Source organism: Atractosteus spatula, chromosome 14 (assembly GCF_055471065.1).
Source record: "Atractosteus spatula isolate fAtrSpa1 chromosome 14, fAtrSpa1.hap1, whole genome shotgun sequence".
In the NCBI taxonomy this organism is placed as follows: Eukaryota; Metazoa; Chordata; class Actinopteri; order Semionotiformes; family Lepisosteidae; genus Atractosteus; species Atractosteus spatula.
The window spans coordinates 20,919,232-20,935,783 of record NC_142719.1 but is presented as its reverse complement, the minus strand read 5'-3'; the positions used below and the strand labels follow the sequence as shown (position 1 = coordinate 20,935,783).

The 16,552-nt window shown below is 38.7% G+C and overlaps 1 protein-coding gene across 2 annotated transcripts in view; it reads right to left on the bottom strand.

The window, feature by feature from the left end:
- The window catches only part of kcnt2b (potassium sodium-activated channel subfamily T member 2b), a 179,567-nt gene that overhangs the window by 69,639 nt on the left and 93,376 nt on the right, over positions 1-16,552 (bottom strand). The window contains exons 3-8 of one of the 2 annotated variants that reach the window (XM_088932147.1): positions 15,432-15,534; positions 15,302-15,310; positions 7,942-7,995; positions 6,360-6,408; positions 5,091-5,150; positions 2,514-2,588 (exon numbers count right to left, since the gene is read on the bottom strand). In XM_088932147.1, the coding sequence (XP_088788273.1) occupies positions 2,514-2,588; positions 5,091-5,150; positions 6,360-6,408; positions 7,942-7,995; positions 15,302-15,310; positions 15,432-15,534 (350 nt within the window). The remainder of the gene's footprint in view (positions 1-2,513; positions 2,589-5,090; positions 5,151-6,359; positions 6,409-7,941; positions 7,996-15,301; positions 15,311-15,431; positions 15,535-16,552) is intronic. The other variant, XM_088932148.1, reaches the window with a different exon arrangement.

Here is a 16,552-nt window from a genome sequence, read left to right as displayed (position 1 = left end):
TGTACAGTATGTTAAAAGACAATGGTGAAATAATATCTTAGTTTGTCAAATATTTTTTAAAATCTAGTAGTTTGTACCTATAATTACACTCCCCAGAAAGAACAGGTAAAGAGACCCGTTTACAGAATGGCACCTTTTTTAATGAGATTGTTCTTAGTGTGCAGTACGTAAAAAATGTAAAGAGATCTATTTCTTAAAACAAAACAAAAACCTCTCATAAACACTGAAGAGCTAATTTCCTTCCATGGCCCACTGAGCAAGGCTACACTTGACTCAGTCCATTAGACACCGCGCACAAAGCATTCACACTTTCCAACATTGGCGCTGTCAATCTTTCACACTGGCTGCTTTTATGATGTGTCAATCACACCTGAAGTGGGAGAATAATGCCGCATCTATCAGCCCAGAGCCATTCAGCATCTTTCTTTAGGAGGAATTGAATAGAAATGGAACGATGACAGGTGAAATCACAAAGGTACACCACAGGAGCAGGAATCCCATTTACAGCTGCTGTCCAAATGCTTTCCCAAGTCAGATGGAGGAAATAATTACTGGATATGTGGTTTACATTCCAGGCAGCTCACACAGAACTCATTTAAATTGTGTTATGTCATTCTTATTCTGCATGTCAGGCATCACTGCTACGAGACTTGATCAGCAAGTCCCCATGAGGTGGACAGGAACTTATTGCAGCCATTGTAATTTTGTTACATACTGTACACATTTCTGTGCATTAATAAGACTGTTATGTGTCTTTCCTTTTTTCTGTCCTCTTAAGTAACTCCTGTAACTCTTAAGCTCCACAAGTTCCAGAAGTATTGCTTTTTCTCTTTCCAGAATGGGTTATTGTTGCACTTCAATGTTAATGTTTGGTTTCACTACGTACCCAAGTCAAAGTCAGTTTCAACAGATCATGGAAGAGGCAACGCCAGACTAAATGGGAGGTGCTCTGAGTCAGTGTATCTTTAAAACCAGGCCAATTTAAGTTTAAAATGGTGCATATTTAAGCACCAAAGACTAAAGTGCATTTCAGGTGGGTGCATTTCTTTTGTTAATTCTAAAAAACATCTTCCAGACTTATGGTGTTTTAAAGAAAGCGCAAGCTTTTATTGTAAATTAGCTCTAGCTATATCTATTTCCATGTCTCAAATTGCTAAAAAAGCAGAACAGTCTAATGAGATACCAAATTCCTATTCATCTATATGAAGTTAAAGTGGACAGACATGGAAAATCAATTTACCTTTATTAAGGTGCTTCACCGTGACATAGCTAAGATTGACTGGTCAGTTGAGCATACTATATATATGTTATGAGTCTTACAAGTGTCAAACATGATGAAAAGGAAAATTTACTTTCTTTCAGCTCCAATAAAAGCAGAGCTCTACAGCATTTCCCTTCAGGAATCATTCTGTGCTTTGTACTAAAATGTAGATGAAGAATTACATTTTTTATCACAAAATGGGTATTTTTATAGTGATTGTGTCTGTTATTGCCACGTCTATATTTGTCTTACAGACATTGTGAATGTTATGTGAAGCATGTAGTAACAGATTCACATGTTAAATAAATTCCACTTCCCAGTATTTAGACTTGCAATGACCTTTTTTTGATTTGCAGCTGCTTTCACTGGAACTGTCTTTGAGAGAGGGTAATAATTAATGTTAGAAGGTTCAGCAGCTGAGAACACCAAATAATAGGATATTAAAAACATAAATAGCCAAGAAAAATTGTATACTGTAGCATGCAAATTGACTTGAAAACTTTGGGACTTATTATTTATTGATCTCTACACATCTCTACACACATAAAAATAATTTCAAGAAAACACAGAAATATGATGTTATTCATTGTACAAATCTAAAATAAAATGAATTCAAAGCTGGAAAACACAACCCATTATGTCTTTTAAGTACTTTTGGTGCCATTATAATTTCTTAACATGAGATTCTGACCCAGGTAGATTAGTGTCAAGGACTGAAATACTCCTGTACACATCTGGTGATTTGATCCATCTGGAACAATGACTAACATAACACTTCATAAAACAGAATTTGTTTGCTTTATCACTTGTGGTGATGCATCCTTTTTTTTCCCCTCCGTTTACAAGACATTATTTAATACAAGAGGTTCTTTAATACAAGAATTTCGAACTTCCTTAATACAATATCTTCCATAATTGAAGAAGTGGCTTGTATTAAAGCTTGCAAATACATATTGATTACATCCCACAGTCAAGGATTTTGTTTTAAATTGCGAGTTTTCCAGGAGGTTTTGAGGATATGGGTTCATGCCCACACAACCAATAAACAGGGGGAGAAAGTGGGTGATCTTCTAATAAAATTAGCACACTATTGTATGATTAATGATTAATTAACTCAAAAACAGCTCTATTTAAAAATTTAACAATTGTAAAATTTGAAATTGCTGCTAAAAGCCAGTTGAAGAGAGATTGTTCTCAGACTATCAGAGTCCAGCGCAACACTGGAATGTATCAGCAAACCTGAGTCACTCACTGTGATGACGAATGGCACGGCACTGATCATCTCCAGAATAAAGGGGACTCGCAACACCTGCTCCCACACGTTGCCCTGGAAACAACAAACACACAGGTCAAGGATCAGAGGTCAGATAGGAGGAGGGGAACAAAGAGGAGTCCTCAAGTTTATTAAAAAGTGTCCAAGAAATTGAATCTTTTTGGTTGAGCCATTTTCTATTAAATGGAATTGAAAGATTTCACTGTTAACATTTGCCACAACATTTGTCCTTGTTATGAAAAAGAAATACAAAGCTAATGTAGAGCAGAAATGGCTTCAAGATTGTCAGCAGATAGAAAAACTAGGTTCTTCTATAGACGCAAAATGACAGGTCTTGGAAAACCTCTGTAAAATTCAGTGTTTACTATAATAATTATTTTTTGTTCTGTTGCACTTCCAAGGTCCAGTTTCTATTTTAAATCTGGAATTACCACTTTTTTAATATTAACATGGAGTAAATAAAGACCTACTGTATAGGCTCCATGGGGCAAGTGTTAGAAACACACATCTGAAAAGCTGCAAACCCAATGTGCCCAACAAAAGAATTAGGGCTGATAGACTAATGCATGTGGCATTGATGCTAGTGCAAGCTTGCAGGTGCTATGCAAATATCTAGTGTTGCACTTGTGCAAAGACCTAAGAGTACACTTTCTGACTAATGTTTATGTGATTCCAGATGTGCACAGCCACATAGGAAATCCCAGTCAAGAAAAACACAGTATAGTGTTAAGAGTACGCTATAAACCACTAAATACAGATGATGATTATAAGTCAACACTGTATAATGAAAGTAAAACTGTATGTGGAAACGTAGAAGTAGTGTTTATGGGAGACTGCAACTTTTCCCACACAGATTGGGAGACAGCATAAGGCAAATACAAAACTATATCATATATAAACATATATATATAAACAGTATCCCTAATGGTGGTAATTAGTGGGGTACCACAAGGATCTGTACTAGGACCACTGTTCCTTTTAGTTTATATCAATGATATAGATTCCAGTGTTCTTAGTAAACTAGTTACATTTGCAGATGATACAAAATTGGGAGGATTAGAAAAGCAGCAAATTAAATTTCTAAAGATTTAGATCAAATTCAAGACCGGGCAAACATCTGGTAAATGATTTTTAATGTAGAGAACTGCAGGGATTTGCGTGAATGTAGTAACAACAATACGTCAATGCAAAATGAGAAAGGGTGATATAATAGGGGCTTCTTATAGAAAAGGTGTTTAGGTTGACACTAAATCTTTGAAAAGCAAAAAAAAATGATATATGGTTAAAAGCGTAGAATTTAAATCAAGAAATGCCTTATTAAAATTGTACAGTGCATTAGTCATTTTTCCAGAAGCACCTGCACCTCCACTTCTGTGTTACCCCACTCTTTTGTTTGCTGAGCTAGACAGTCTTGTCTACACTTGTTGCAGCCCTGTGACTGTTACCTGAGGCTTTATCCAGACACAAAGTCACCCAAGCGAATTTCTACAGAATGAAGAATGAAATACAAACCCGAGGACATAAGTGGAAACTACATGTATGTGGCTGTGCATTTCAAACAGAGAACAGGAGGTACTTCATTACCTAACAAGGTTGTGGAAGTGTGGAACAAGTCATGTTGTTGAAAATGATACTCTGGCTTCTTTCAAGAAATGGTTGAATGTGATCCTTGGATCAATTAACTACTAATTATAAAACCAGCTAGATGGGCCAAATGGTCTCACCTCTTTAGCAACATTTCTTATGTTTGTTATGAGACACCCACCAGTCAGAACCATTCATCTTGTAGTATACAATAAGCTCCATAGTAACTTAAAGGAGAGTTTTCATCAATTGGAGGAGTGGTATGTTCCTCAGTTAAATCACTGCAAGCCTGCGGGTGCCTTCTAAGTCATACAAGTCATCAGTCTACCTTAATTCAAGAGGACTCTGACCAGCTGGCAGAACTCAGGCAGGACATCACTGGATGTCATCGTACAGGATCTGCACCATGGACATTAGAGCACTGTGTTTTTGCTGGTTTAGAAGCTCAGAAAATGGGCTTAATTCATCTTGTTCTAAAGTGTTTTTGACATGTAGGAACCTCTTAAGATGTAAATTTGTCTGTACTGTACGTATTCAGATATAATTTGCCAAATTAACATATCAAGTACAAAGAAAGAAACCATTGCTTCAATAAGGAATTTTGCAAAAGCTTAGGGATTCCAGCTGTGCAAGTGGTTTACTGAGCCTTTTTCATCAGGTTACTTGCATGGTAAAACCTTTTTTTCAGCTTTTGAAAAGATGGAGTGACTTTGAAATTAGCATTATCTCTGTACCTTCTGTGAGGTTTCATAACTTCTCACATTTAAATTGCTTGACAAGGTGCCTGGAATTTAAACAGCTGGCTAGGGGCAAGCAAAGCCAATAATGTTTTTTTGTCTGTGTTTGATACAAAGTAATTAATTCTCACCTGGAAATGTTTTGTGAGAATTGAGACATGACAGATAAATGTGTAGAACAGAACATAAGGAAAGTTACAAGGACATTGCAGGACATTGAGTTTGGCACACTCACCTTATAGCTGAGGTACACTACCAGCATGGTTTCTGAAAAGCTGATTAACGCCACCAAAACCTAAGGAGAAAAGAAGGAAGCTCTTAAATTTAGCTTTCCAGGATTTGTCCAAATTCAAGTGTAATTTGTTAACCCCTCTGTTCTCAGAACCAAAATTATCTGTATTTTTTCCTGTATGCAAACTTGTCCCATAGCACATGAATTAACGCATAACACAAAGCATGTGAATTAACACACAGCACTTAGTACATGAATTAACATATAAATTAATACACAGAACATGAACTGAAAGGGAGACACACAGCACAATTCACACAACGTACATGAATTAACACACAGCACATGAAGTAACACACAGCACTGAGTACATGAATTAACATACAGAACATCAATTAACATGCAGCACACAGCAGCATGCCCATTGTGAGGCACATTGCTCTGGAGTGTAAGTGTAGAAGCACATTAGAAAATCTAAAATGAGAGCAGGTCGTGTGGCACATCTAGCCTAGTTGTAGTAGTTTAGGTAGTTTCTAAGTGATGTGAGGATCATCTCCATTTGATACGTTGTTATCATAAGAAATTCAGTGTGCCATTGAAGTCTGTTTGCAGGGAACTCTCAATACGTCTTTGCAATCACCAAACTCAATCTGTCAGTTACAGCTGCCAGTGGAGACACTATAAGACACACAGAGGTGAGGCCCACCATGAGCACAGGAGCTCAAAGTGGTCACTGAACTTGAACCAGGATGTTGCTGCCCCTACATGCTGAAAGGCATAAGAAGCAAATATCCATTTTCTAACCATTTTATTCAATTCAGGGTCACGGACACCTGAAGCCGATCCCGGCAAGCAACAAGCGCAAGGTGGGATACACCCTGGACAAGATGCCAGTTCATTGCAGGACATACACAGACACGCACACTCACACCAGGCCCAGTTTTCCCAGGAGCCAAGTAACCTATCAGTATTCTTTGGACTGTGGGAGGAAACCAAAGCACCTGGAGGAAACCCAAGTGAACATGGAGAAAACATGCACACTCCACACAGATAGCACTCCAGGTCTGGACCCCAGCACTGTGATGCAGCAATGCTGACCACTGTGCCACCATGCCACCCCAGAAGGAATTAAATCCAACACAAAAATAAATTCAAAAGTTATGTTTTATTTGGGCATTACTAAGCCATCCTGCATACCCCAGGTGACTCTCAGAAGTCCCCTGCATGTACACATACCCCCATTTTAAAAATAATAAAGTGAGTATTCCTTACCTGCAATGCCCAGAGTGGTAGGGGCCTGTTTACCCAAATTATCAGTGACCTGGGTAGGATCAGAAAGGTTTATGAGACAAATTCATCACATATTACAACAATATGGCCAATCTAAAGTACCTACTGTATGCCTTAATTCAAAAGGATCTGACAGTAACTGAAGCTATAACTAGAATACAACTAGTATGTGCCAGTGTGCAATGATCGGTTCACCTGTAGTTTTGATCGTGAAACACTTTGAAAGATTCCTTGGTTACAATGACGAACACATAAAAATGTTTAGTACCTTAACAGAAACTTAGAAACATGTTCAGAATTTCTGGGGAAAATACGGCTCTATTATATGGAGATCAGTACAATTTCAGAAGAACGTACAACAAAAACAACGCCATCTTTGAAATCAGCTGGAGAATTAACTGAAGCAGAAGTCAATCTATCATTGTGTTGTGTTGAACAAACTTCAACAATTATGGACATTCTAAGGGGAGTGGGGACAGTGAAGAAGTATTAGCCACACCAGTGATAAACCTTTCTGAGAACAGCTGGAATTCAGGTCCATAGACAACCCATTACGTGGGCTGACACATTAATCTGAATGGCTCTCCTGTCACTGTAATGTAGCCCTGGCTTTCTTCTTGTTCTTTATTAATTTCCACACAGCTTTCTGGGTATCGACCGACTGCCTCCTCTTGCCCAAATAGCATTGCACTGCCTGGAAAAAAAGCACTCAACCCACATTACTGAGCACTGTGCACTCTAACTTTTATTTTCTCTTGTGCTGCCACTGAGGCACCAGTAGAAACCACCTCCCAACGGGCATTGAAATCACTTACTGAGAGACCTGAAGACCTGGTGCAAGTAGATCATATATCTTTTTTTTGCACCCTGTATTCACAACAGCATGTCTTTGGTTCAACACCTCACTTAGAGTTCTACATATTTTTTTTCCAGAGTTGGATTAGTTTTAAAGTTAGTTCTGTACTTTTATTTAGTTTGCACAATTTTGAAAACAAAACAGCTCAAGAAGAGCAACTCTCATCACAAAGTTCCTGCGTACAACATGGAAGATTAAATTAGATTGTCGGTCTGATTCACACATCTGTTATCTTCTGCTGTTGCATCAACTAATACAAACACAAAAATCCATCTGCAAAAAACAAACTCTACACAACATTTCTTCCTTCTTATTACCTAAATATGCTTGATTGATATGGATAAAACACACATTTAAAAAGGTAGGAACATACAGATGGAGCTCTGTTCAACTGTACTGTAAGTACTGTAAAAGCTTTCAGCAGCAATTGCTCAATCAGTGTTCAACCTGTTTCTTAAGTCACTTTGAATAAAACTGTCAGACTGGTACTGTAACTAATTGCTGTTAAAATCTGTAGGTTTCTTTCTGGTTTGTGAAATACATTGCTGTACTGTACTGTATGTATTAAAGGTCATGCAGCAGGTTTAGTTATTGCATGTGCAGAGCCCTGCCAGCAGCTGTCCCAGGGTGGTACAACAAACCTGGTACTGGAATGACATCACTACCCTGCAAACACCAATATAACTGAATATCAAACCCCATACTTACCAATCGAACTGGCTTTTTAGCAGTGTTGAGGTGTTCTGCTTGGGACAGCCCCAGCTGAAATGGAGAATAATAAGAAATTACCCGTGAAAAGGGAAGAGTTGCCTTCCTGATAAGCATTGATAAGAAACTGATAAAAAACTGATTGATTACACCTTCTGAGTCAATGATTGACAGCTAAAAGGCAGGCAGAATGCAGCCTGAGGCTTCTAGAGGAAGTCTTACCCCCTAAGGCCTCTGAATGGCTGAAAATACAATGAATGACAGCGCTTTTTACCAATCAGATCGCCTTATTTCTGGCGGTCCTGCTTCAAACATTTACTACGAAGTCAATAATGTTCAAAAGCCTCCAGGTCTGGAGATAAGCTAGTCTAGGCTTCTGTGGATATATATCAAGCTTCAGAATAAGGTAAAAACATGGGATATATATTTTGCTGGGTTTTGCTTTTGCAGTCTTGTTTTGCTGGCTTATTGATTACCTTATCAATGCATATTGGAAGTTTAGAAGTGCATCATCAGATAAAAAGTGACTGTGATCGATCGTCTTGGTTTTTTTAAAAAACAACAACGTTTTTTTTAAAGCTCCGGTTGTCCTTTTTCGATAAATAACATGGTTATGTGGTTTTGTTGGTAAACAACTATTACAAATTATGAAGGAATCAAAGATAGATATTGATTTACACCATGAACGTTTACGACCATGCTGGGGGTAGCACACATGTGACCATATGAAAGTTTTTCTACAATTTCTAAAAACTGTTTTGTGAAGCCCTAGTTAAATGTTTTTCGATTGATAAAAGGTTTTCTGTAAAGGTTTTGTGGTTTTGGTGATATAAAATAATGAAGTGAGACGTAACTTTTGAGGCATGTTTTTCTTAAAAAGTTGCGCATACACACACGTCCAGCATTAAGAGGTTAAGAGAGACTACATTTTCCTATCACAGAACCTTTACTGTGGAGCTTCTTGGTTGTGGTATAGACTCCAGATCTAAAGCTGTGATCACTCCTTTAATTTGTCTCAGTTTCATTATTATGACAAGATGTTCATATTTTTTTTCAATAAATAACAGTAAAATATTTAAACTGCCAAAAGAGCAGGAAACAATATAGACAGGGGGAAGAAATTGTGATTTTTTTAATTAAAAAATAGCTTACATTTTCAAATAGCCTCTGACTGAATGACAGACTGACTGATTGAAAAGTCTTTTCTCTTTGGCATTCACAAGTCATTTTTTGAAGTCAATCTTTGGTGTGCCCGGATGGTTTTGTGTATACATACTGCACATTACCACAGCTCCCACAGTAAGAATCATGTTGGGATAGACCATTGCCTGTTATAGAACAGGCAGGTTGAATAAGATATAGAAACATACTTTACTATTTATCCTGATCTTCATTATCATCATCTTCTTCAGCCTTCTGTGGGCCCACGCCCAACATTCTTCAAGCAAATGTCTTGCCTTGGGTCTCTTTAACCACATTCCTCCCTCTCACCTTTTCACTTTAGCTTTTCAACTTGCAGGAGGTCTTCGTGGTCCAGTTCTGTGGGTCTTTACCCCATCCACAATTCGTATAGCCAGTCAGCATAGTTTCAGACTCTTCACTCCCTTTCAAAAGTAATGTTTGTGCTCCATTTATGTGTACATTTTCTTCTGAGCAGAACACTGAGCTTGAACTGCAGCCTATATAAAATTTATGCCGTCGTGGCCTCTGAGAATTCACAATCATGAGGTGGCAGGAGCAGTTGAAGTGGTTTTCAAAAAGTTAATGCACTTTACTTCATTTTACTCCCTGCATTTCCTATCTATCTAGAACTCCAGTCTATATTTTCTGCTGGTCTTCACTAAACAGCAGGGGTTGACGTAAAAGTGTTTTAATTCTGAGTGGGGGTAACCACAGATGGCATTGGAGAAACCCTTCTGGAGTGTGAAACCAAGTGTGGAAAAACAGCACGTAGGCAGACAAAGCCAGTCATGGTGACACGCATACCATCTTCATTTTTTTGTCATCTCACCTCTTACTTGTTGAATAAACTGCATGGAATTAGTGATTCTCTGCACTGTGAAGTTAAGTGTAAATTAACTTTATATGTTGGTAAAATAAGATGCTGAAAAACAAGTTGTGGGAGGGAAGGAGGAAATTTAGTTTTATATCTGAACTTTTTGAAGAACCTTGGCTTTCATTCCAAATTTCCTTTCACAGGCACAGTCTTGAAACAGGTCCAATTACCCTCTGAGACATGGATCCCAAGACATTAAACCAGAAAAGAGATGGAATCTGTGCTATGTTCTTAGTCACATATGAGTGGTAGAACCTCAGGAAAACACAAAACTGGACATATTTGGCCTAGGGATCTTGACCAGTTTCCTTGATGTCCTGTGCAACAGCGCCCCCATTGACTGACTGGTGCTTGTGTAGTTTGGAATGTTATGTTATCAGAGAGGACACAATTCAACACAAGAGGAAGAGCCCTGACTAAGTTGTGCAGCTAGAGTTCTTCACCCAATAAAACTCTTCAGACACTGATGGAAATTAAGGATGCAAAGAATGTTTCTGACTTCATTTACAAAGCAAACAAAAAGGAATTTTCAAAAATAAATTATTTTCTAAATTAAAGACTGGATAGGATAGCATCTGCTGTCCTCTTCTGCCACCTATGTCAAATGTATGCATTCCATTCCATCAACATCCAATTAGTGAACACAGGTCCTAAAGGCTATCTCCATGGCAGCCTCTAGTGGTGGCTTGCTATCATTACAACGCACCACAAAGCAATATCCCAGGGGTCTCCACCCACAGTCCTGGAGAGTCTCAGTCCAGTCCTGCAGCTCAATCTGAAAACAGCTGCAAGTTTCTAGTGCATTAAGCATTGTAATCAAGGGTACCCTAATGATCCCCCATAAATTACTTAATATGTCAAATCATTTGCTTCATTGTTCACAATCTAACTGTGACTTATATTCACACACAGTTAGGGAATTACTGGGAGCTTGTTAACTGCAAGTACTTTACAAGTACTTTAGTAATAAAACAACTATTAGAATCAAGTGATTTTGTGATTTATCAGCAAGTTCAGTTACAGTGTACTTTATAACATGTTTATAAATACAGCTATTAGTATTAGAAAGTTATTAGTCATTAAAGAATAATTAACAGGTTTATAGTAACTGCCAAATAGGTGATTCTTAGACTAAAGGTTTACCCAGTTGCTTCTTTTAACTTCTATTAGAAGACAAACAGCAATAAAAACTACAAGAAAGTCTTTGGGCAGATAATTATTGTTGATATTACTGAGCTGGTAACATAGCAATAATGACCTTTGATGTAATTGGAAAGCCAAAGACTATTTTTAAACATTTTGTTTGGTAGTTAAAGGCTTAAGGTTCTCAGGGCAGGCAAGAGGATGCCACCCCACCTCTTACACTGATACCACAGCTTGAAAGAAAGAACTTTGGAAATAGAGTCAGCCTTTTTCTGAAATGCACCATTGTCAGGATCTTAAATATGGACTGAAAAGTCGTGGGTACTTTAGCAACTCACGGGGGATTGCAAAGCTGTGTTGTGCAGAAATCTCTCTAACTGGCAGTGCAGTGTAAAGTGCAGTTTTTTTTTATCTGGCAGATCAGACAGACGGGAAAGGAGAAAAATGTCAAAATACAAAACTGCTGAACTCCTCAGATGTGGTCTGGACAGTGTTAAAAGATGAATTTGGGCATTGACAGCCCTTTACATATTCTCTTGGAACTAAATAAATAAAAGAGATTTCTCTGCTCTTAGAAATCTTTCATGCACTATGGTTTTCTTTGCAATATTTGTTCGTATTTCTTATTTAAGCTGTTGTCACAGAACCAGATTAAGTGATTCCAGCCTCCTCGTGTATGGAGTGTGTGTGTGTGGGGGGCATTCGCTAGTGTGATAGTGTGTTGAAAAACCTTACGACTGCTGTGAAGCCCCAAAAACCAATAAAGTTAGGAGGACCCTCTTCTTTTCCTACTTTCAGAACGTTATGCCAGTCTCTGTCCCTCTGTCCCACTGTGACAGAGAAGAGCAGTACATGGGATGACTTACCAGAGGAAATATTTTTTTAAATTGCTTCTAACCCCCTCACCTGAGACATCAAGACCCTGGCCATGAGAATGAAGCTAGCAGAACACCCCCCCCCCCCCCCCCCCAACCTCTCAACTAGCATGAATGGGGAGGTTTGAAGAGAAACAAAATAAAAAATGCAGCAAAATTTCCCACAACAATATTTTACTTGTTGTATAGTGAGATATAAGAGGGGGTCGGTGCTTAGCTACAATTAGGACTCCAGTAAGCAGTTTGACTGAAAGCTGTGTAGAAGGCTTAAGGCTAGAGGATTTTAGCTGTTACATAAGTAGGCAATGATCTGAAAACCTGCAGGATTGTGGGTAGAATTTTAGGGCTCCTATATAATGCTGCATTTTAGATGTGATGGCTACAGTGTCATACAAGGTACATCAAAACCGTTTCACCAATAAACCATTGCACACTATCTCAACCAGAAAGGGACTTCTTAAAAGCTTAGTGACTGCAAGATGAGATTCCCTGTCTTTTGCTTCGTTTTCTACCCACACAATTGTTTCCAGTTCCAACCGTTAATTATGGAAAAAGTGTCTTCTGGCCATCTGAATCACAGAACTTCTCAGTGTATTTTAAGTAGGCTATTTCCACAGGAGGTCTGCAGTATATTTGCCTTATATGTTGCCATAAAGTTATATTCTTACAAAAAGGGACATTTCATTTCCATTCTTATTTTGATCATGGGTTTGCTGTTGTTTCCTATGGCTTTATCATACCCTTAGTATGGTTTGCACTAGAACAGTGGTTCTCAAACTGTGGTACGCGTACCTGCAGTGGTACGTGGAGTGCCGCCAGGTGGTACGCCAAATGACCCTGGAACTGTGTTGTGTGCGCTGAAAAATCGGGACGGGTTTTCATATTTTGTATTTTAATACGTGTCGAATACGCAGCCTATGTACTACGATACAGTGCGCGCTAATACTTCAGTGGACACAAGAAATACTCTGTAATTCTATACCACTCTATAGAAATGCGTGCTACGGACGCAAGTGACCAATTGTATTTAAAAAAAGCTACTGTATCTCCAGCAAATAGGGAAGTAAGAGAATGTGCGTGATTTTGGAACAATGCCAATGTTGTAAGCATGGGAAAGCATAGAAATACATGCTACGAACGCTGGTAATCTTGTGAACACAGGAAAGCGTGATAGATAACAGAAAAATATTTAAGAACTGTTCTAAGTTAATTTGAGAAAAATACACTGAGCGTCTCTGTGTTTCGCTCCCATGCGCATGAAATAGAAACTTAAATACGGAAATAAAAACGGAAACGCGGAAAAATGCAAACTTGCGGGTTGCTAAAGCAGGTAAGCCCCACACTATTAGGTGTGGAGAAAAAGGTGCAGAACAGCTCGACCTGCTGCCCCCCCCCCCCCGAAAGACACAGTCATTAATAGAATTATTGAAATGAAGTATTATATCGAAAGTACGCTGATAGAGCGCGTTAAGATGAGAAGATGTTTTTCACTGCAATTAGATGAGTCTGTAGTCGATTTGGCCAAGTCGCTCGTTTACGTTAGATACGAGTTTAAGGGTACGTCAGACTTTCTGTTCTATAAGCCGCTACCAACAGGAACTACAGGAGAGCACGTATTTCAGCTTCTGAATAAATTTATCGAAGAGAATGGCATCGACTGGATAAAATGTGTCGGAGTTTATACAGACTGTGCTAGAGCGATGACAAGCCGACACAGCGGTGTAGTTGCACAAATTAGAGAGGTTGCTCCAGAAATGAATGGACGCATTGCAACATCCACCGCGAGACCTTTACCGTCAAGAAAATGCCTGACGATTTAAAATCTGTTAGACTCTGTTGTGAATTGTATCAAGGCTCGAAAAATTAATTCACATCTGCTTTGCTCGACTAAACAGGCTCACCCCTCTCACTGAAATGGTGCTTTTTTATTATTTTTATTTGTTGTTGTTACTGTTTTTTCTCTGTAAAACACTTTGAGAAGCCACCTTTAAAGGCACTACGAAGTTTATTATTATAATATTTATTATATGTGTGTGTGTGCACTCGCGCTCATGTTGGTCATTGAGAATTTCTGGGGTTCCTATGAGATGATGACTTGTAGGTGGTACTTGGATGCTTTGGTTGGATTAGGGGTGGTACTTGGTCCAAAAAGTTTGAGAACCACTGCACTAGAAAATTGAAACACTGTTTAAAGTACTTCCTGGGATTTTGTGCACATTGTCATTTTCATGCTTTGTTCAACAAAGCACAGGGAATGCATGTTGACACCATGGGCAACTACTGCAAAGCTATGATAAAACACAGTGAGTGAAAATTCTATAGCAAATGTACATAGATAAGCTTTGTAAGGTCAGGGGGTGTTTGAACGTCTGAAGCAAAATTAAAGAAAGGAGTATGAAAAATCATATGAAAAGTATCTGTGTAGTGCTACAGTTCTCTTTTAGCAGGGACATTCCATAATTTAGCCAAAAAGAGTTTGTCCTAAATGGGACACCAATTGTCCTGTGTCGACAATAGCCCTGATAAACATCAACAAGTGTCCACCAATGACTGGCTGACTTACCATTCTACATGTATCAGTATTATCCTGAAAATCACTCAAGCAACGCATTGCACGGCAAGCACAAGATGGCAAAGGTGTGTGAAATCAATACTGGCTAACAACACTTAGTTCTAGAAATCAGAATTATATCACACCAGTTTGGCTAGCCTTTGAGCCAACGTTAACCTCACAAGTCAAATCATGAGCAAGACAAGGGAAGTTAGCAGGTGGACACACCCCTGCAGAGCCTAAAAAAAGATTTTATAGATGCTTCTGAGGCTAGTTCTTTATTAAACATAAATTTGACAAAAGGTAAAGCCCTGCCTGGTATGAATCACAAGAAATAATCTTTCCAAGCTTCAGAATCAATAAGGCAATATGTACAAACGTACAGACTAATTCCATACTGTGGAAATATTTCAATTCTTGAGCCATCTTCTGGTGCCAGTGGGCTCAACTGCTGAAATGCTGGTTTTCCTTTCTACTTTTAAGAGTAGAATTAACCCCTACTTGTTACTTTGAAGCCAATGCTGAAGCAGTTCCTTACTCGAACATCTTCAGTATGTATGTCAATAAGCAGAGGTGAAGCAACCTAAGTTGTAACTAGTTTAAGGTGAAAGTGGTAAGAACACATAGAGAACTGCCACTTCATCTCTATGCTGCTACCAGGACTTACAACCCCTCTCCCCCTAACCTATATCCCTTATTTAGACATTGGAATGTCACTAACCCTAAAACCCCCACCCCCCTACACTGGCTAACAATGAGTTTCAGAACAGACTTCATTTGGTCCTTATTCTCATTTGGACCCTAGGAGACCAGGACTGGAGATTCCCCAGCCACCAGAGGGACTCCAGTGCCAGGACCCACTCACCAGCCCCCCCTGCCTTCCCTTGGGTCATCCAGCAGGACTCTGATGATGTACAGGAGACAGCTCAGGAGCTTCAGGGAGAAGTTGAACAGTCGTACTCGCAGACCTAAAACACAGCACAGAGCCCAAATTAGATGCCAGTCTGCAGGCGTGCTTTGGTTCAGACAAGAAAACCTTCACTATGGTGTAAAATGACATTGTGACTTGAAAATTTTCAGGAGTCAGTCTTCTGGATCTGTAGATTACTAGTTTCAAAATGTACTCACTAATCTACAAATCAAATCTATAATCCTTTTGACCATAATATCTCATCTATCCTTATTAAACTCCTCATTAAATCCTAGTAAATAGTGTTCAAGACAATCTAAGATATGGAATAATTAGTTAACAGTGCTTTTCTACCTAAGGCTATAATACTGCTATGCAGTAGTGGAGTAGTTGTTCTATGATGGTGGCATCACCCAGCTTCTTCCATCCATTCTCTATGAAAAAATATTGCCTACGAAAGCATGGGAAAACCATAGGATAGCACAGTGAAAGAATAGAAAGAATGATTGCCCACAGGCAGAGTGAAATTCAGAGTGAAAGATTTCTATGTCAATAGAGGTATGAACAATACAGCAGATCCTTGTTTCAGATGTTCAGGCACAAATCATGTTCATTGTAATTACGGGGTCCTTACAGCATTTGTTCCAGTAAAAGCTCTTGGTACTTGACCCAAACTCATTTTGATGCCAACTTATTAATCATTCACCCAATTAATAGCTTTTTTGAAGATCCTTTACATTTTGGATGATTTATTTGCACCCAATTTCAGATCTCACCAGTCTTGAAATGTGTTTTTGTGGGGGGTTTTAGAAGGCCCTGGAGAAAAATTTTACAGTAATCAAATAATGAAACACATCTGCATAAGTGAGAAGTTGGGATGTAGGACTATCTAGAAGTTAGTGCAACATCTTACAATCACACCAACCTGCAGCAAACTATCCTAACTGATCTTGAAAAGACAGTTTCTAAGACCAAAACAGCCAGTGGCTGTTATTCTCCAGTTATTATTTTGAGAGGGTTAGCTGTCATGAGGGTGTTCCAAAATGTTTTGGATTTGATTTTCTTAGGAGCTAAGA